The sequence below is a fragment of the Pituophis catenifer genome, unplaced genomic scaffold (assembly GCF_029215685.1).
Source record: "Pituophis catenifer annectens isolate HBS135680 unplaced genomic scaffold, rPitCat1.0.hap2 SCAF_15, whole genome shotgun sequence".
NCBI lineage: Eukaryota > Metazoa > Chordata > Lepidosauria > Squamata > Colubridae > Pituophis > Pituophis catenifer.
This window is the reverse complement of record NW_027256895.1, coordinates 19,072,268-19,094,232: the sequence shown is the minus strand read 5'-3', so window position 1 is coordinate 19,094,232 and position 21,965 is coordinate 19,072,268. Positions and strand designations below refer to the sequence as shown.

At 38.9% G+C, this 21,965-nt stretch overlaps 1 protein-coding gene across 1 annotated transcript; it reads right to left on the bottom strand.

The window, feature by feature from the left end:
* Positions 1-3,931: 3,931 nt before the first annotated feature.
* LOC139324528 (vomeronasal type-2 receptor 26-like) lies at positions 3,932-16,654 on the bottom strand. The gene is made up of 6 exons (XM_070954240.1): positions 16,461-16,654; positions 15,132-15,423; positions 7,362-8,222; positions 6,620-6,847; positions 5,777-5,903; positions 3,932-4,827 (listed from the first exon to the last, which is right to left on the bottom strand). Exons 1-6 carry the CDS (start codon positions 16,652-16,654, stop codon positions 3,932-3,934), a joined length of 2,598 nt encoding a protein of 865 aa, XP_070810341.1.
* Positions 16,655-21,965: the final 5,311 nt, after the last annotated feature.

Below are 21,965 nucleotides of genomic sequence, written 5' to 3'. Positions count from 1 at the left end.
CTCTGAATATGAAGTTCAATTTTCTCACTGATTCTGTGCTATTTCCCCCCACTCCAACAAAAAACGTAGGGTTCATTGCATGCTGGAGTTTCTGGAACTGGAATCAGTACTGTAAATCTGAACATAGCTTTGTGTCATCATCGTTTCAACCAAATCTTCTATCAAACATCTCTGAAACATGTTCAAGAGGAAAAATCATGCACAGAGTTTCATAATTAGGAAAAATTTATAGCATTCTATGAAGTGACAATAACGTTGGTTCCCTAAAGGAAAATTGCTATTAAGGATAAAAAAAAAATCTTCTACAGAATCATTTTGCTAACAGGAATGAAAAGTTACATATAATACCTGAGTGCTCACAATTGTAGATTCTGAACAGTGGAAATTCAAAACTTCTTTGACCTCTTTCTCTGAATAGCAGATATTTTGCAAGTCATTTAGTAACATGGATGATTAAGATACCCTAGACCATCAATCTAAAGGCCATTTCTAACCTGGGACCTGCCATTTCATCCTAGCACAGGGTTGCAGAGTGCATGACCTGCAGAAGATTTTATGTCAGTGATAGATGTTAAGGTTCAATCTGAATCAGAATTTGATAAAGTTTGAAATATGGCCCTTAATATTTTTTTCATGTCTTATTTCTGTTCAAGCATGAGCTTGAGAAAGAAAATCTAGGTAATCTCACTCACAGAAATTAATTGGAACCAAGAACTAAGAGATGTGTTCAATCTACGTCACAGCATTTCTGGCACTCCCAGTTACCATTGTGAGAACAATCCTGTGAAGTGGCAGCATTCTGTGGTCTTGAGATTTCAATTTGTAACTTCCCACTCACTTCCCCATTGATTTTCCTTCTCAAAGATGACAATTGTATGATTGTGGGACATTGCAGTGTGTAACTTGGCATAGAGCATGGTTACCTAAGGAACGGTCTTCATCCCATTGCCTGTCCCATCATATCAAGCAGGAAAAGTATGTTGGGGATTCTGTCAGCCAAAAGATTCATACTGGTGGAATCCAGTAAGAGAGCCTTCTCTATTGTTGACCCAATCCTGTGGAATATTCTCCCCCCATAAGTGAGGTGGACACTCCTCACCACTGGAAAGGCATGAAAAGAAGGCTCAGCAGCCTTCCTTGTGGGCATAAAGGAGCAAACAGCTTTGGGACTGGCTAGTGCTCTGAAAATATTTTCCCCTCCTTTTAATTATTTACTAAGAGCAACTTCTGTCTCTGATTAGTTGAATCCATTTCATGGGAGACTTCAATCGGCCTCCTCTAAGAATGGAGTACAATGAGGGTCAGAAGTCAAAGGACATCATGACAGTCATAGGTCTATCCCAGATCATCCAGAGCCTGAATAGAGCAATGGCCACCCACTGGATCTGGTGTTCCTGTAGCTCTCTGATATGGAATTGAGGGCTATCTTTGTGATTCCCTTATCATAGTCAGCTCGTGCCCTTATTATTATGAAATTCGCTACCACCACTTCAGGGAGAATGTGCCAATTAGAAGATGAGACTTCAAATCAAATTTGCATCTATCAGACAAAACCGGACTTTTCCGGAGGACTCCGACCTCCGGACTTTTCGTCGGGCCCTAAAAGCTTACTTTTTTCAGGTAGCCAGTCTGTCTTGATTTTAGGGTTGGTTTTAAAATTTTGATACTGATTTTAAATTGACAAGTTTTAAATTACAGGCCAAATTTATTAATTATTTTAAATCTATTTTTAACTGTAATGTTATGTATAAATGTTTTTATTTTGGCTGTTCACTACCCTGAGTCCGAAAGGAGAAGGGCAGTATAGAAGTTTGAATAATAAATAAATAAATAAAACTTGCTGAAATATGTTCGCAGTTGCAGTCGGCCTTATTACAGGTCCAGGTGGGGGGCTGATGCCTTTGGAGGAGTCTTGCCCCAGTATCTAGGAATCATTTGAACCCATGGAGCCTGAAGAAATGGATAGATCCTTAGGTCTTTGAGGTCAGGCCCCCATTTTTTAGATCAATGTGCTTTTCAAAACAAGCAACCATTCTTCCCTTCTGTATCAACTCACATGATTAGAATGGGCAGCATTCTAATGCTTTGCCACCTTTTTCCTGGGGTACATTCCATTCAGTGGTGATTTGGGGAGAGATCCTGCCCTGGGTTCCTGTTATGTAGTGTTCTACAGTATTCATATGGTGTTGGTTCCTCTGTAACAGCTAGATGAATCTGCTAGGTGGGCTCTTTGGTTGCCATGTGATGAAGTAAAACCAATATACAGAAGTGGCATTCTATAGAATAGAATAGAATAGAATAGAATAGAATAGAATAGAATAGAATAGAATAGAATAGAATAGAATAGAATAGAATAGAATAGAATAGAATAGAATAGAATAGAATAGAATAGAATAGAATAACAGAGTTGGAAGGGACCTTGGAGGTCTTCTATTCCAACCCACTGCTTAGACAGGAAACCCTACACCATGTCAGACAAATGGTTATCCAACATTTTCTTAAAATTTGCCAGTGCTGGAGCATTCACAACTTCTGGAGGCAAGTTGTTCCACTGATCAATTGTTCCATCAGGAAATTTCTTCTTGGTTCTAAGTTGCTTTTCTCCTTGATTAGCTTCCACCCGTTGCTTCTTGTCCTGCCCTCAGGTGCTTTGGACAATAGCTTGACTCCCTTCTTCTTTGTGACAGTCCCTATGATAGTGGAAGACTGCTATCAAGTCTCCCCTAGTCCCTCTTTTCATAAAACTAGACATACCCAGTTCCTGCAACCGTTCTTTATATGTTTTAGCCTCCAGTCCCCTAATCATCTTTGTTGCTCTTCTCTGCATTCTTTCTAGAATCTCAATACCTTTTTTACATCGTGGTGACCAAAACTGGATGCAGTATTGCAAGTGTGGCCTTACCAAGACATTATAAAGTGGTATTAACACTTCACGTGATCTTGAGTCTAACCCTCTGTTTATGAAGCCTAGAATGCGTAGCCATATCACTGGGCATGTGAGCTCAACTCTGGCACGGCCTTCTGGGCCCACCAGAAGTAGGGAAACAGGCTGTTTCCCACCTCTGGAGGGCCTTGGATGGTGGTGGTGGGGAAGGCCCATTTTTTTTGCTGTCCCCAGCCTCCAGAACCTTTTAGGAGTCTGGGGAGGGCAAAAATGGCCTTTTCCACCACCCCTGGAGGCCAGAAACAGCCCATTTGCAAACTTCCGGTGGACAGGAAGTTGGCAAACAGACCATTTTCAATCTCCAGAAGGCCTCCGGGGGGTGGGAAAGGCTGTTTCCACCCTCCCCAGATTCCTAGAAAGGCTCTGGAGCCAGATGACAGGGAAAAATGAGCCTACTGGGCCATTGCGTGGCAGGAGCGGGGGCGGGTCACACGCGCATGCACGGGGCACATAGAATTATGGGTGTGGGCACACGTGCATGTGACACATACACCCTGTTCACCCCTCCTGGCAAAAAGCTTAGCCATCACTGATATAGACCATATTAAGTCTCTAGGTCAACAAATTACTTGAAAAATATCTGCCAATTCAGAAGAACAAAGGAAAAGAAATTGTGAGTTTTGGCTCTTTAAAATGTAATGCTGTAGGTAATCAAGATTTTTAGGATTTCTGTCAGCATAAAGATCTTAAACCAATCACGTTACTTATGGAAAACTTTATCTGCCCCTCTTAGTAGCAATTGTCTTCAAGGGAATGAGAGTTAGTGTCACTTGATAGAACATGTTAGGCATTTCCTAACATGAGACGGGAATTCTCCTCCTTACTATGTGTCAGATATATTTGATAAAAGATGGTGTACATATGTTTACATTTATTGTACAGATTTGAGATTCAACAAGCTCGAGCATGTAACAATACCTGAAAGTTGTGCTCTAATAGGGAGAAACTCAAAATGAATAATGAGCAGATTAAACTCCATATTCAAATTTATTTCTTTATTAAATGTCCCTTTGTGTTTAAATCAGGTCTCAAAATAATGATGTAACATTTGGGGGAAAATATGCAGCCCAGTAATCCAGCTGCAGAAGCCAAAATGGAGAAAATCTCCACAGCCACCATATATTTGCCCTTCGTACTCAAGTAGGTTGGAACAAATGATATCCAGACACTACAGAAGACCAACATGCTAAAGGTGATAAATTTGGCTTCATTAAAGCTGTCAGGTAACTTCCTGGCAAAAAAGGCCACTGTGAAGCTAATAGAAGCTAAGAACCCCATAAAGCTAAGGACAAGGTAAAACATTGTGGCTGAACCTTCATTACATTCCAGGACAATTTCTTCAGCCATGGCGTGCATGTCAGAATCTGGGAATGGGGGAGAAATTGCCAGCCACACTAAACAGATCAAGAGTTGACTCAAGGAGCAAGAAAGGACAATAGAAAGAGCCATCCTTCTCCCCACCCATTTCTGCATTTTTGAGCCTGGCTTTGTGGCCATGAAAGCAAAAACAACGATGGTTGTTTTACCCAAAATACAAGAAAGGGCTATGGAGAAAATGATACCAAAAGCAGTTTGTCGCATGAAACATTTCGCTTGGTCAGGTTGCCCAATGAAGAGGAAAACACAAAGGAAGGAGAGGAGAAGGGCAATGAGAAGGGTATAAGTGAGGTTCCTGTTGTTGGCTTTGACAATGGGAGTGTCCTGCTTTTTAATGAAGATTCCCAGCACCGCAATGGTGATGACAGAAAAGAAAAGACTAACAGTGGTCAAGATGAGTCCCAGTGGCTCATTGTAAGACAAGAATGTTATTTCTTTTAGAATGCAAAGAGTTTGAGCCTTGTTTGGATATCGATCTTCTGGACATTGGAAGCAATCAACTGCATCTGGAAAAAGAAAACATCATGGCCAATTTCCCAAAATACTCAGATAGTGGGATTGAGAATTAATTAACAGGGTTTATTTATTTATTTAAAATTTATATGGCTGCCCATTCATTCTCAGTGACTCTGGGCAACTTAAAGACAATAAAAAGTCCAATATGAATGAATTAAAAACAGTAACCCACATACCTCGGCAACAACACACTTCAAATGAGCCTCTTGAAGGGCTCCATCCTAGTCTGGGTTCCCCAGGTCTGTTGGCAGAACCATGTTTTTAGGGCCTTTCAAATGAGTGTCAAACTGGAGGCCAGTCTCATTTCTGTGTGGATTATCTTTCAAGGGGAGGAGGCCATCATAGAGAAAGCCCTTTTTCTCCTTCACTCCAGATATACTTTCTTAGTACATGGATTCATTTTATTAAGTAATGGCTGCTTATATTTAGTGCCTTTTTGTAAATATGCCAGATCTTCTGAAATTTATTTCTGGTTGGTTGTACGGACTCTCTTATTGTAAAATCTAATAATGAATTGAAAAACAATATTTTTATCATTAAGGTATTTCCTAAACAAAGTGAAAAAACATGTTTAGTTTTTGGAGGAGGGGAGAAATATATATTTCATGGTATTTTATTTTAGGAATTAAGCTCCTAAAACCAGCAAATGGATACCAGTTTTATCTTTTTCCACTTTTACACACAGACATCAACGGAAGATCTGTCATCTTACAAAATAAGCATTAATCAGAAGTCATAATTTGGAGAAAAAATTAGAACAAATCAAATTGGATATTTATTTTTAGATGCTGTGAAATATCTTTTCACTTTTAGTATTTATGTAGCAATATTATTGACTTCGTCACCAGATTAGTCAGTTCCAGGAGGTTTTAAATATTAGGATTTTGAATCACAGTTAAGAAGACTGAATAACTTAGTCTTGCACAAGACAACTCTTACCCATCTGGTTTGAAATTTTCCCTTTTGCACATGGAAGGCAATTGTAACAGCAAAATGGCTTCCCTTCTATTTTCATCTTCCTGTAGCCTGGACAGCAACTGTCATTGCACAAAGAAAGAGGTTGAACCTATCAAGAAATGAAAGCAACATTTACTATAACTTGTTACTACAACATCCATCCTCCCACCCACCCAACCAAACATCCAACCATGCAACCAGTACAGTTTTGATTTTTGTATTCAGCATTTCATTATTCCTTGATTGATTCATTTTGTTTTAAAGCATCATTTCATCATTCTACTCCTGAATGCTACCTACCCCATTGTTCCTTCATCTTTGCAGTTTTCAACCAGACAACGTGAAGGACAAGATCAATTCAAATTTATAATGTCAAAAGCAAGAATGGAAGGGAAACAATGTACAAATAGTCCTCAATTTACAACGGTTCATTTAATGGCCATTCAAAGTTACATTGGCACTGAAAAAGAGACTTATGACCATTTTTCAGTTATAACGTTTGTAGCATCCCATGACCATGTGATAAAAATGTAGATGCTTGGCAACTGGTTTGTACTTATGACCATTGCTGTGTCCCAAGGTCATGTGATCACCTTTTGCAATCTTTTGACAAGCAAAGTCAATGGGGAAGCCAGATTCACTTAACAACCAAGTTTCTAGTTTATCAATTGCTGTGATACACTTAATGACTCTGGCAAGGAAGGTCATAAAATGGGGCAAAAGTCACTTAACAAATGTCTCACCTAACCACAGAAATTTTGGGCTCAATTGTGATTGTAAGTCGAGGACTATTTGTCCACAGGTTGAAATCTGAGCAGGAAATACCTGGTTAAACATGGCAGGCCAAATGATGTCTTGTGCAAAAATGGTAAACTGCTTATCTGGAGAAGCAGGTGGGTCAATTTTTCCAACTTTGACTTTAGCAAATGTCTCGTTTGGGAATGTGACCCAATTGATAATGTCAAATCCAGTCTCTAGATCCCCATTTTCATTAAAAGAAATTTTCTCTCCTGCAGTGTTATTAAATGAGATGGTTCTCAAATAGTGATGGAGCTAAACAGAAGCAAAGAATGACAATTAATGGAAAAAGTAATAAACAGAAAAAAGAAAAAGAAAGGTAGGTAGGTAGGTAGGTAGGTAGGTAGGTAGGTAGGTAGATAGATAGATAGATAGATAGATAGATAGATAGATAGATAGATAGATAGATAGATAGATAGTATTCAGTTTGGGATATTGATTTCATAGGATGTGCTTCATTAATATAATTATTGTTCCTCCACCCCATTCATATTTCTTCTCTGCCACAGGCATTTTGAACTTCTGCCAATCATGCCAGTACTGCTGCATCTCAACGTTTCTTTCCTATTGTAGCATCTTCATCTACTCACAATCACAAAAGTTTTTCTAAGTCACTAAATGATAGGGAAAATGTTTTGGCAGGAGACTGAAAATTATCCCCAATGCAGTCAATGAGAACACTTCACTGTTTTCATTGACTGTGTTACATAACAGTTCATTGCATCAGACAGAAGAGCAGTGGGAGATGTTCGTTCATTTTTTTTTTTACCTGCCATACTTTTTGAGTCAACAATGTTTCTCTCCCAACTTCTGTCCTTGCTCTGTGTTTGGACTTGGGGGAAAGCATGGCTTGTAAAGCATGTGCCACACCATAGACTGCATTATAGATGCTGTAACTCTGCCCAGTCAGGATGGTGTCAAACACAGACCTAGGTAAATTCTCTAACTTCTCTTCTCCAGTGCACATCGTTCCAGTGTCTTCATCTAAATTATCTTTAGGAAAAGAACATTCAAAAGCCTGTTCCCAAAACACTCTCATTAAATGGTCTTCCTCTACTGAAGTTGGCTTTATCATCTGAAGGAATTTATCGAATCCAGAAATCTCCTTGGAAGAAATTGCAAAAGTTATAACACCATGGAACACTTCCATACCCCTGGTTTTTTGAAAGGGAAGGGATGTAAACTCCATCTGGGCTGGCATTATCCAAACTTTATCTTTTCTCTCGATGGGCATCTCTTCCAATTCTGTATAATAGGGCAACATTCTAAAAATGACAGTGACCTGGTTTTCACAATAGAGGATAATGACATTGGCAGTGCTCTTCATGATAATAGTGTACATTTTACCAAAGTCTTGAAATGCTCCTGCAATATCATCAGCAAATGTTTCCTTGGCCATCTCTTCCATGAAGTCAAAGCAGATACCTTTCTTGGAATAGAAAGGAATAGCATTTTGTATGAATCTCTCTCCACTCCTATCAGGTTGGGAAATCAGTCCAATCCATATCCACCTAAAATACAATAGCAACTGGAGAATACCCATGATCTGTTGGTCAACATTTGGGAAAAAACGATGAGAGAAAACACCTTGTATCTTGCCATCTATCAATGGGGAAGATCCGTATGTGAGCTAGACATAGGAGAAAAAAGGACCCTGGTTTCCCAACTTGAAATATTTTTTTTAAAAAAAATATGTGCTTAATTTACAGTCTTTGTTACAAATATTAATATAAGTGTAATCATGTTCAGAAACAATTTCAGAAATTATTGTACTAGAAACACAAATTTGGAGCCCTCAGAAATGAGGTGAGCTAGATATAGAAGAAAAAATGACCATCGTTTCCCAACATGAAATATTTATTATTATTGTTGTTGTTGTTGTTGTCATCGTTGTCATTGTCATTGTCGTTGTTGTTATTTCTGTCCTTAATTTACTGTCTTTGTTACAAATATTAATGTAAGTGTAATCATGTTCAGAAATAAATTCAGAATTTGATATGAAATATGGAAAATGGACCACAAATTTTAAGGATTAAATATGATTGGTCCTGATTAAGGAAGGAAACCCATCCCCACATTTCCCTAGTCTTTTCCTCATAGGAAATGGAAAGAAAATGGGATCAATGAAGTCATGATGGTATGAAGATAAGAAAGGATGAGCAATGTAAGAACATGGTTTTGCTTCGATATGCACCATAACCCTCCTCTAGCTTTGCAGAGGTCTTATCTCATAATCTTTATTCTTTATTGGCCAAGTGTGATTGAACACAGAAGGAATTTGTGTCCGATGCACAAGCTCTCAGTGTACATACAAACAACAAAGTCATAGATCATAAGATACAATCATAAGATATAAACAAATGATAAATCATAAGATACCAATAGAAGAAGGTAGTAGGAAAGATAAGAGGATGAGAAAGATGAGAAAGATAATAGCAATACAGCCCTACTACATGGGTAAATATCTTTACACATAAACAGTGCTGTGGGCATTAGGTGTTTAGCAGAGTGATGATAGGGAAAAGGCTATCTTTGTGTCTGATTGTTTTGGCAGGCAGTGTCCTGTAGCAGTGTCCTGAGGATAGAAGTTGAAATAGTTTACGTCCAGAATGTGAGGGGTCTGTAGATATTTTCTCAGTCCATCCTCCTGATCTGTGCAGTATACAGGTCCTCAATGGAACACAGGATGGTTGCAATTGGTTTTTTCTGCAGTTCTAACTATCCATTGAAGTCTGTACCTGCCCTGTTTGGTTTCTGTGACAACCAAATGAATGGGCATCCTCATCTATATTTATAAAAGCCAAATACCACTCACTCATCATGAAATCTCCAGAACTGTAAAGCCTACAAACTTGAAACTTGGCACATAAGTTCTTCTTGGCTTCTAGGTGCTTGCTAAGAAAGGCTTTTTCGAAATGACCATCAGATCATTAGTATATATTTATAATATATTTCTTATATTAACATGGTCTGATGCTAAGGAGTTAGATGCTCTACTCCCCCTCCCCACCTGAAAAGAACTCTGTTCCAACTGCAAGTTGCTTTATATCAACACGCTTTGATGTTACCCCTTTGCTAAACTGGGTGTGGGCATGGCCAGTTCGTGACTCATCCGGCCTGCAGGCTGGGAGTTTAGACATTCCACTCCCCCTCCCCACCTGAAAAGAATTCTGTTCCAACTGTCAGTTGCCTTTTATTAACACACTCTAATGTTAAGGAGTTACACATTCTACATAAATTTTCAAGCTTTAAGTGTCAATTTATCAAGCCCGATCACATAGTTTCATAGCAAAGCATGGGTATCCAGCTACTAGTAGTTGATATAATCCAATCTGTAGTCCAAGTTAAAGAATGGCAATAATATCATAGTATTATTTGATATTGCCAGGCTATCTGTTCTGTCCCCGTCTCACACATGCACACAAACAGTCAGCCAGGAGTTAATAAAACCAGCAGTCAGGAATTCCTTGGAGATAACAGAATTGGCAGTAACCCAGTAGCTGCCTGCCAAAGACTTTACTCACAAAGGGAGGATTTTCTCCTCTCCCGATACACCAAAATAAGTCCACAAAGCCAAAGAATTGTCAAGTCCAGCCCCTAATAAATCCAAGGAGGGCATTTGACGAAGTTCCAGAAACGCAGTATGACTTGCTAGCTTTTCAGTTTTGTCCATCACAAGGCCTGAATAGCCACCACACCCCCTTTTATCACCTGTGGGGTGTGGTCCAGTGACTCAGCTTAATCTCTGGCATGCCTCTTTCTCTGCTGCATGCGCTTATCTTTCTGACGCTGTCGGGGATCCAGCCAAGACTCATCTTCGTCACTGTCTAACTGCAGCTGCTCGGAAGTGCCTGGCTTCTGGCCTATCTCTTGGCCTTTGGAGGACACCTGAGGCATTGCCAGAGAGGAGGGTCCTAGAGAGGGAGACCTTGCCAACTCCTCTCCTTCACTTTTGAAGTCTTCTCCCTCTGATAAGACAGGCTCGGGGTTCGGAGTCACAACTCTACCTCATTCTTTCACATTTTGCACAATTGTAAATTTAACCTTTGGTCTTTTATTTAACTAAATCAAACTAGTATTGATATATACCAATATGCCTTATATTGATATATACCAATATGCCTGCAAACCATGGATATAGGTTTCAACCCAACAAGTACTGGAAGGGCATAGGGAATTAGTTTTCTCCTTTTCATTTTAGTTATTTCATATTTTGGTAACATATCTTCCTTTCCATTATGTTTTATCTGAATTCCAGAAGCAAGTATGCTACAAGTCAAGTACTTTCGCTCCTTACTTTCCAAAAGGATAAAAAATATCCAGTTTCAAAAGTCCAAGGCCAGACCTGGGTAGAACTGAAGCAAGAATGCTCTGGAACCATCAAGCAAAAAAAACCCCTTAAATCAGGCCGGAGCCTCGGTACTCAGTGAATGCGAGTCGAATGCGTCTGTTGGAAAGTCAGTGCTGGGAGCATCTGCCTCCCAGCTTGCTTTATCAGCAAGGGTCCATGCCCTCCAGCTGGCTGGACATGCCCCTGCCCTGTAGCCACTATTTGGCAAATGTCAGAGATCCCTGGAAGTGCTAGGTGACATCTGCACAGGGCGCCCGAGGAATGGCACCTGGATCCTCTTTTGGCTGCAGCAACACTCGTCACTGATCACCAGCAAGCTCATCTGGTGAACGGGTGGGACATGGCCTCCCGGCCGCCCGACAAGCAAGTTGTCAGTGCAACCAGAAGCAGCCCGGACACATGATGAACAGATGGTCAGCACAGCTGGAAGTAGCTGCTGCTGCCATAGCCTTGCTTGCTGCTCGCTTCACTCAGCCATCCACCCACCTGCCAGGTATGGAGGACTGGGTTCGACAGGTGGCTACACTCTACCAGAGATGCACCTGGAAGATAGTAAACACAGGCATTAGATACGGCAACCTGGCATGCAGGACCAGCAATTTCCCCCATCCAGGTTTGTGGGGATACCATTGGTGGAACCTCCTAAGAAGTTGTGTGGCTCCCTTTGTCCACCACCCATGAAGTGTCTGTGGAGGGATATCCTTTCCACTGTACCAGGTATTGTAGCTTGCTCCTATGAGTCAGGAATCCAATGCCCAGTCAATTTTGTAACAGTGCCCCGCCATAAGACCTGGCAGTGGACTCTTCCACTGGCTTTAGCAGGCTGCTGTGGAACATTGGGTGAACCCAGCTTAATAGCCAGGGAAGTTTCAGTTCTACGGTAACTGGATTGATCACCCTAACAATTGGAAAATGGCCCAGATATTTTGGGCCCAGTTTCTTGCAAGGTACTTTTAATCTTAGATATTTCTTTGAGAGATTATACCCAGCCTCCCACCTGGAACGGCTTGTGGGAGCCCATTTTTTGTTGGCCTGAGCCTAATGGATCTCAGCCACTTTCTTTAGCACCACTTTCACAGTTCTCCATACTCCTTTTATAGAGTTGCCAGGTGTCCACTATTTGAGCAGACAGTCCACTTTTTTCACATTATGTTCACTATTTTTTTTCACAAAACAGTGGACATTTTTTTAATTCAAAAGCTTTATGATGAAATGGTACATAATCTAAAGCTGTACAGTCTAAGAGAATAAGGATAGGAGAATCGCGTTTTGTCTTTTTTTTTCATAAGTTAGAATGAAAGAGCCAGCTCCGAGTTTACTGAAACTGTTCCAGTATTGTGCATCAATTCCGGTATCAAATGCAAATGTTGAACAAATTTTCAGCGTCATGGGAAAATTTCTGGACTGACGAACGTAACCGACTGCTTGTACCATCAGTTCGAAGTGAACTTTGTATATTTTTTAATATTTCTCAACGTTGTACTGAAATTAAAGATTTATTCCTTAAACACAAAGAATTGATCAAAGCTGCGCAGTCAAATAAAAAATACACACGACAGCAAAGTAAAATGTAATTTAATATTTTACATATTATTATAGTATATTTGATGTTTTGAATTTTAAGTAAAGTTTTGAAGTGATTATTTTAATACGTGTTAAAATGTTTGTAAGAAAATATATAATTTAATTGTAATTTTTTTTATTTTTTTACTACTTAACATCCCCCCCCACTTGTCCGCTATTTTTTGGAAGCAGACCTGGCAACCCTATCCTTTTATCATCCCCATCTGCTCCTTTGAACTACTAGGGGCAGGAGGGTGCTTGGGTTACTCAGGAATGGGCATGAAGTCCACCCTATTAACTACCCAGAAGGGGGTAAAACTGGTACTGTTGTGTAATGCATTATTATATGCAACCTCCACAAATCACAGGATTTTGCCCAGTTTGCTGATAGGTGATGTAACACCTAAGATACTGTTCCACCATGGCATTTGCTCTTTCTTCCACATCATTTGTGCTTGGTGGAATGCTGAGCTAAGGCCTTGGGAGGAACCAATCAGGTGAACAAACTCCTGCCAAAACTTTGCGGTATACTACACCCCCCCAGTCCAAGATGATCCACGGTGGAACCCCATGGAGGTGGTAGACATGTAGAATAAACAGTTTAGCTGAGGGTAAGCCAGGGCATGGCACAAAATGTTTGGATATAGCTCCACTCCCCTTCCTCATCATCTGTCATATGTCTCTCCTGCCACTCAGTCAAATGTGACTGGGAATCAAAGGAGTCTATCAGAAAGTCAGTGCTGGGAGTGTCCACCTCCCAGTGTGCTTTATCGGCAAGGGTCCACGATCTCCAGCTGGCTGGACATGCCCCTGCCTTGTGCCCACCATCCGGCAAACATCTGAGGTCCCTGGAAACGCTGGGTGACATCTGCACATAGCGCCCAAGGAGTGGCATCCAGATCCTCTGTCAGCCAGGGCAGCAGTCGTCGCCAATCGCCAGCAAGGTCAGCTAGTGAGCGGGTGGGATGTGGCCTCCTGGCCACCTGATGAGCAGGTGGTCGGTGCAACCAGAAGCAGCCCGGGCACCCAACAAAGAGATGGTCGGCGCAGCCAGAGGTAGCAACCGCTGCTAAAGCTTTGCTTGCTACTCACTTCGCTCAGCCATCCGTCTACACCCCCAAGGTATGGCGAACCCCAAACTGGGGTTCGACATCCAGCTCCTGAGCAACCAATATTGTGTGATCTGAAAAGCAAGTATTGCTAAATCTTTGGAAAGTTAATTGGAGGGAAGCAGAAGTACCGTCTTTTGTTTAAAGAGACATAAGTCAATAATTTTGGGTCTCAAACATCTACAGTCCTACCATATTCAATTTGCCATAGAAAACCTCCTAACACATTCTAGCTAGTGGAACTGAGTATGCCTACTTAAGAATTATTAATCAATTGATTATTCTGATTTTAGGAGGAGGAGAAATTTGTCTAATATTAGAAGATTCTGTGTTTATCAAATATTAGTAAATATCAGCAAGAATATGTAATATGCATTGTAATAAATCAGCTATTTCTCTTTTAGTTATGATCTTTTTCTTAAATACCCTCATGCTTTTCAGGGTATATAAAACAGGATGTGTTTGAGTGTGATATAAGGGAATTCACTTTAACTCATGCATAGAGTGTTTTTATTAATTTTATGTGTAGTTTTCATTCATTTTTACATCATTTCATTTTTTTAATGATTTAAATTACCATGAACAATATTCATGGAAGGAAGGAAGGAAGGAAGGAAGGAAGGAAGGAAGGAAGGAAGGAAGGAAGGAAGGAAGGAAGGAAGGAAAAAATATAAAAATCATGATAACTATTCCATTACTTAATCAGGTTCATGACTCCTTAATATTATTACTAAAACATGGTGGGAAAATGTATTGATGAAAGTGTATTGGTGCTTCTATTCATCGTGTTTGTAAATAAGTCAAGAAAACCTAGTACACTAATTGATTTGAATTCAGATTGTGGAATCCACCAAGCACAGTGTCTAAAATTATTCATCTCTTCTGCAAACACATGGTTTGCTGTTTCCTCATTCTTTGGATTGTCACTTTATTTCCAAACCACAAAAAAATAATAAAAAGAAAAGTTAGTTTACAGTATTTGTTGTATTTTTATAAACATAAATTTGTAAAAGAAAAAAAAAGGAGATAGTTTAAGATCTCTTACTGTAACCTTACAATAAAAGTATTATTAGGTCTGTAAAAGGTCCATAAAGGGGGCATGCATAAGTGCATTAGCGTGCCTACCGTCCCTCTCTTACTGTCCCCATTTAACTGTATTTACTTCCTTTTTTTCATGCTCATGTTCATACTTATTCCTGCTACCTTGTACATGTTTGACAAACAAATAAAATAAATAAATAAGTAAAATAATATGCATGATTTTGGTTTTCTACCCTAGACAATTTGGAAGGGTTGACATTAATCTTGCAAGTCTGAAAACACTTTTCCCTCCGGTGCTTTAACTTTCCAGATAATGGGGAGGGGGTCAATTCAGAGATGCTTTCTCAAATAATACTTCTCGTTTAGGCTCAAATTTCCTATATCAGACTTTCTTTATAGGACTGCAGTTGTTCCTCCTGCCTTTCAAGGTTATTCTTACAATATATATTTAGTCTAAGAAAAACAGAAATCTCACCTGGGGCATCTTGTAGACATTCAAGATGTTGGCCATGTAGGGACAGATGTGAGAGTTAGGTCCTGCAATGACAGATAGTGCCCAGTCCTTGGCATCACACTTATAGTTGGGGATGAATCTGCCCCGTGTTGAGAGAAGCTCCATTGAAGCCAAGTAGGTCCAACTCGCCATGAAATAACTATTAGAGATATCAGTACCCAGACTCATGTTGGGTAATATATGATTATTTTCATTGATCTCCTTGACAGCAAAAACCAAGGCAAGGATATGTTGGTAGTTCTGCAGGAAAAATCTGCAATGAAAAATACATTGAGTGGATTTAGGCAGGTTGTTATGATTCTTTAATTCACTATAAAACAATTTTCACTAGAAAACAGCTTGCTTGAAGGAAAATAATCATATTAAAACCTATGTCAGCGTCTCACTGCAGTTTGGAAATTCATCTATTATGAGATAGCATCGAAGTCTGACAGACGGACAAGGCTGACCTTTTGCCCCCCAATCCCTCTCTTTCCGATCCCCAATTATCTGCTTCTCATTGGCTATCTTCCAAGTCACTCCACTGACTTCTTGTCTCGTCATTTCACAGGAATGTCTCCCCCCTCCTCATTTCCACGACGGCCGGGCTTCAAAGGGATTTAGCAGGCAAAAGTTCAGGGCTTATCTCTCTCCTCTCTATGCCAGTGGTGAGACGCTGACAACCTATATGTAATTCTTATTGCATATTATGTAATTTCTAGTCTTGTAGTTTTATCTTATTCTGGGTTTGTTTTATGGTGGGTGCAGGCATGAAATATGTGTTTCAACTAAACTGTGAGGACAAATCTTATAAATAACTTTTGTTTTTCTAGGATCGTGATAGACCTTCAGTGGACTTCCTCATCCCAATAAAAGTTACTGATGTTTCTTTATCTGGGTTCCATGCCTGCTCAACAAATAATGCCAAGCGCTACACAGCACAATTGTTCCCTAATATTAAGTGAAAAAATAAAACGATTGACATAGATTTAGCTACAAATAGTGATTTGATAGCACAGCACTAATGAATCATTGAACAGTAACAAAACAAGAAAATTTCAATATGGATTTTGAATAAAAACAGAAGTGTGACAGTCATCACAAGTATGTTTGTGTATTTATTTGCCAGGTAAGAAATATCAGTCTGATCAATCTATACTGATTTCAGAATGAAGGAACTAAAAGGCAAGTGATAGAGCAAAGAATCTGTGACACAAAGAATAACAATAACTAATTAAATCTGGGCAACCTATTTATTAGAGAAAGATATACGGCTAAAGATATGCTACACTTAAGAAGAGAGATCTTTACACGAGCTCATCAACCAGTTCTTCAGATGGATGTCTTCTGAAATCCACTCGATCAGATGGCAGGTAGAACTGAGATATTATCCCAGCTATTATGAAATCTCCTGGCAGAAAATACTTGTGCTGAATGAGAGGAGTTTTCCCCACAGAACATGCTTTAGTACGCAAAATAATGCATGTAATTCCTGACAGTGACATTGACAATATTGCCATCACCACCCTGAAAAATTCCATCTTCTTCAAGAAAACATTTCTCCCTACATATGAACCAGTTCCATCTGCAAGAATGAAACATAAGGGGGGGAGTTTAATTAGAATAGCCTGCATAAATATTATATTCTAGTCCTGTAATTAACAGACCCTTTCAAGCTTGAGCTACTTTTTTGTGCTGTGCCTGAGAATTCCTAAAAGAGTTGAGAAGAAGCCACATTAATTATAGGGGAAAGGAATGTTTGTTGAAACTCCTCAGAGACTTTGTGGATTAAGTAGAATGATGATATTAATGGGCTAGGAAACATAAGAGCTCATTACTGAAAACTGTAAAAGAGAAAAAGAAGAAAAATTCAAATGAACAAATGCTAGTTCTATAGCTGTAAAGTTTTAATACTCTGGAACAATAGAACTATCTGATTTTGACCTATTAGGGAGGACATTAAAACATGATTTTTCCAAAGAGCTAAAGGGAAATTGGCCCATCATGTTATAGGATCCCACTCACCTTTATTTATTCTTTTGAGAGGTCTTTAAGCACTTTGAGTATTGTATTTGTAATGCAATTAAATCATGACATTTCTTTTTAGCCTTCCTAATGGAAGCAGGTCTATAAGCCATCCAAACGAAGACAATTGGTGTGTCAGGGACAAGAAGTCAGTAACAAAGGTGGGGTTCAAAAGTACTAAAAAAAAATATTTCATGCTATCTATGAACAAGAATGTGATCTTGTTGCTGTCAGGGCAATTTGGCCCAAGATAAGAGTCAATGGGTTTTAATTTGAGGTTGGACTTATGTCTCTTTCATTGGAAAAGGACCCCAGATACTTTATGCTTTTCACTGCACTCTCACATTAAACGTGGTCATATCCTACATGGTGTTTACTTTCCTGACATGGCTGGGAAGCAAAAAGAAATGGGGAATCCCATATCAATGATCATGTTAACCCTAGTTGAGACAGAACCCCTGGTCCTTTTGGGGGCAAAAGGAAAGAATGAAATTGAAACTCAAAGTAAATATATACATCTCTATTTCTAACTAATTTCTTCTGCATTTTGACTTTGGCCTGGCCAAATGATGCTATCTTCACCTCTCCAATTCTTAGGGTACCCACCTTCACTTTTGATTCTAGCTCTCATTACCTGTAATTCACTAAAATTTCTCTAAATCAAGGAGATTTTGAAACATCCACATCCAACATTTATTATTTAAAAGTAAAATCCATACAGAAATAGAATTTTAGAAAGGAAAATGCATGCCTTGTAATAAACCCTGAATTCACTTCTTGATAGGTTCAGCCACTTTCTGTATGCAATGACAATTGCTATACAGGATACAGAAAGATGAAAATAGAAGGGAACCCATTTTGCTGTTATGGACAATTGCCCACATTCTGAACAATTGGAATTCTAATTTTTTTCTACCTGTTCCTATAAATTAGCACATACTGTGACCATATCTAATCTGGGTCTGCTGGTTTATTATAGCATAGGATTGCAGAGTACATGACTTTTTTTATGTCACTGATAGATGGTAAGATTCAATCTGAATGAGAAGTTGATAAAGTTCACAAAAAGGCCCTTAACATGTTGCTCCCTTGCTGCTTTCCATTTTCATATACTGTTTACAAGATTTTAATATTTTATTGATATATCACTCAGAGGCCTCTGTGAATGATATAAGTGGTTTTAAAATATGATAAATAAGCCAATGATTGTGTTTCTGATTACCAAGTATCCGAATTTTAATGACCGTGGAACTGCAATGATAAATGGAGAGAATTATAGCTCAGAATTCTCACTTGCTGAGTTGCAGCACACATCCCTTGATTATGTCAGCATCTATCAGACAAGATTGCTGAACTTTGTTCATAGATCCAGGGGGCTAATGCCTGTGGAAGAGTCTGGATTCAATATCTGGGAATAGTGCATAGTGAATCTATTGAGCTTGAGAAAATGGATCGGCGAGCTCAGCCACCTCCTGTTTAGATCCAAATGTCTGTAAAACCAACAAACATTCTACTCTTCTATATCAACTCAAAGGATTATTTTTTTTTTTTATTTATTTTATTTTTAGAATTTTATTCATACATGAATCATAATATATAATATATAGCAATATACACAATACAAACAATCAACAAGTGCTCCCTCACCCCTCGGGATCATTCATGCTTCCAAAATCTTAAAGCTTCTTCTGGTGGTGGTATCCCCCTTCCTCCAGAAAACACATATATTAGGAACTGTTTCCAGATTCCATTGAATTCATTTACTTTCATTATGCCCCTCCTTACTTTAATATTACAAGTCAGTTTATCATTTATGGCAATATCCCATACTTCCTTATACTATTCTTCCAAACAATAATCACCTTGTGTCTTCCAGTTCCTAGAAATCATTAACCTTGCTGCGGTCAACAAATTTATTATCAACTCTTTAGTCTCTTTTTTACACTTTATATCTTCCAATAGTGAGAGTAATGCTACCTTTGGTGCCTCTTCTACCTTTATTCCTACAATTTCTTCAATCTCTTTAAACACCATCTTCCACAATTTTTGCACAAATTTACAATCCCACCACATATGTAAATATGTTCCTTTTCCCCCACAACCTCTCCAGCAGTTATCTGAATAGTGCTGATTCATATTGTTTAATCTAACCGGAGTTAAGTACCACCTCCATACCGTTTTGTAATAATTCTCTTTTATTCTTACTGACATATTTCTCAACACTCTTTGTTGCCAAATTCTTTCCCAGCTCTGTTGCCCTATTTGTATCTTCAAATTGGTTTCCCATACCACCTTTCCTAAATTTTCCCTCTCCTCTTCCTCCAACAATATTTTATAAATTCCACTCATTAAGCCTTTTATCCCTTTATTTTCTTCCTTTACAGTTTCATTTTTTTCAATTAATTCCTCAAACCTTGTTAACTCTCTACACTCTCCATTTTCTCTTATCCAGTTTTTAGTCCATTGTTCCACTTGGGTGTAATTTAACCAAGACAACCGTTTTCTTCCTAGAACCTCTTCCAATTCCCCATGTGTCCTCATTCCTCCTAACCACTCTCTTAGTTTCATTTTATTTTTCTCTTTTAAAATTTTATTCACTTTATTCTTCAAATTCCCTGGGAACTTTTCCAAGATTACAACCGGTGATAATGGAGAGTTCTTCGGAAGCAGCCTCCCTTTATATTTACTCCAAATTTCCCAATGAAACTTCAGGAGAAGATTGCTTATGCTTTCAGCCCATTTCTTTCCACCTTCCATAAAAAATATATTTTCCAGCTTCCATTCTAATTTGGTTTTAATTTTAGATTTATCTTCCAACCATTAACTCAAAGGATTATTGTGTTGTGCTGGTTCGCCTACTTTCTCTAGGGTGCATTCCAGACAGTGGTGATTGGGGAAGAGATGCTGCCTTTGGCCCCTACTGTGTGGTGTTCTGCAGTGTGAGGTATCATCAGTACAAAAAAGTGGCATACTATGGGTCTTATTTGCTAGAAAGATGTTTTTGATGGGTTCTAGAGGAAGGAAGGAAGGAAGGAAGGAAGGAAGGAAGGAAGGAAGGGAGGGAGGGAGGGAGGGAGGGAGGGAGGGAGGGAGGGAGGAATTAAATTTTATAAATAAATTAATTCATTATTGGATAGTCATTACTGGATATTATCATATCCGTTATTGGATATTATCATATTCTCCAACTTATTTGCCCATGTGGTCAAAGTACTGGTATAGGACAAAGTAAAAATATATGATTTCAAGTGACCATTATTGCTTTATTACAAAGAAGCTGATTCAAGTCATGTTTTCGCACATGATAAAAGGAGCAAAATTTGTTGCACCAATCAAATTTTACAATTAAAGAGGAAGGAGTCCTGTAACTGATAGACTAACTTCTTTCATTTCCCATATGATTGCTAAAAAGATTTGTTGCAAGGCTATATCAATGGTGAATAAAGTGATTGGTTTGATCAGATGGAGGCTCGTGTCAGTTAACCAACCAGAAATCTATATACATACATACATACATACATACATACATACATACATACATACGTGTGTGTGTGTGTGTTTTTCCTCTAGCCAGGTTTTTCCTATGTAACCAAGGTTTTTTATGTAGGAAAAACCTGGCTAGAGGAAAAACGCACATAAATCCTACGAAGAAGTAAGAATATATATATATATCTCCATATATATATATATTCTTACTTCTTCGTAGGATTTATGTGCGTTTTTCCTCTAGCCATATATGCAAAATACCACTCACACATCATCACAAAATCTCCAGAAGAGTAATGCCAACAAACTTGAAATTTGTTCCTTTTGGCTTGTATGTTCCTCTTGGCTTCTAGGTGCTCGGTAAGAAAGGATCTTTTGAAATGACCATCAGATCATTAGTATTTCTTATATTATTATTAACAAGCTCTGATGCTAAGAAGTTAGACGTTTTACTCCCCTTCCCCACCTGAAAAGAACTCTGCTCCAACTGCCACTTGGGCATGGGTGTGGCCAGCGTATGACTCATCTGGCCTGTGGGCTGGTAGTTTAGACATTCTACTCCCCACCTGAAAGGGAGAGAAGGGGATCGAAGATAATCATTGGGGCCAGCCTGAGGGAGAGAAGATGATAAGATAGGAGAAGCTTCTGTGGGGCAAGCCTGAGGGAGAGAAGTGGATAAGATGGGAGAGGCTTTTGTGGGGCAAACCTGAGGGAGAGAAGGGGATAGGATAGAATCATTGGGGCCAGCCTGAGGGAGAGAAGGGGGATAGGAGAGGAGAGGCTTCTTAGGATAGGATATATCCTAAAAAGATTAAATATTTGATTATTCATATTATAACAGAAGCGAGAATTGTACTCACACAAGCCTGGAAAATGTCCACTACACCGACAGATTGTATAATAATCCGGAAAATTTTTGAGTGTGCAGAAATGGACAAACTTACTATAGAATTAAATAACAGGGAGACTCGGAATAATACTCAACCTGGGAAAACTGGTATCAATGGATAGAAAATAAAAATAGGAAATATATAGATCAAAATAAGACATAAATTGTGTTTACATATATTTGATCAAGAAGGAATATCTAAGAATATATGAATAGAGTTAAGATTTGTGTACTGTTGGAATGACATTGAATTGTACAACCATCATGGACGTATTTTTGTTACAGATGTATTTGTATTAGTATTTTAATATTTTAAACTTTAATAAAGGTTTTTTGAAAAAAAAATTAAAAAAAGGAGAGGAGAGGCTTCTGTGGGGCAAGCCTGAGGGAGAGAAGGGGAGAGAGAGGCCGATCAT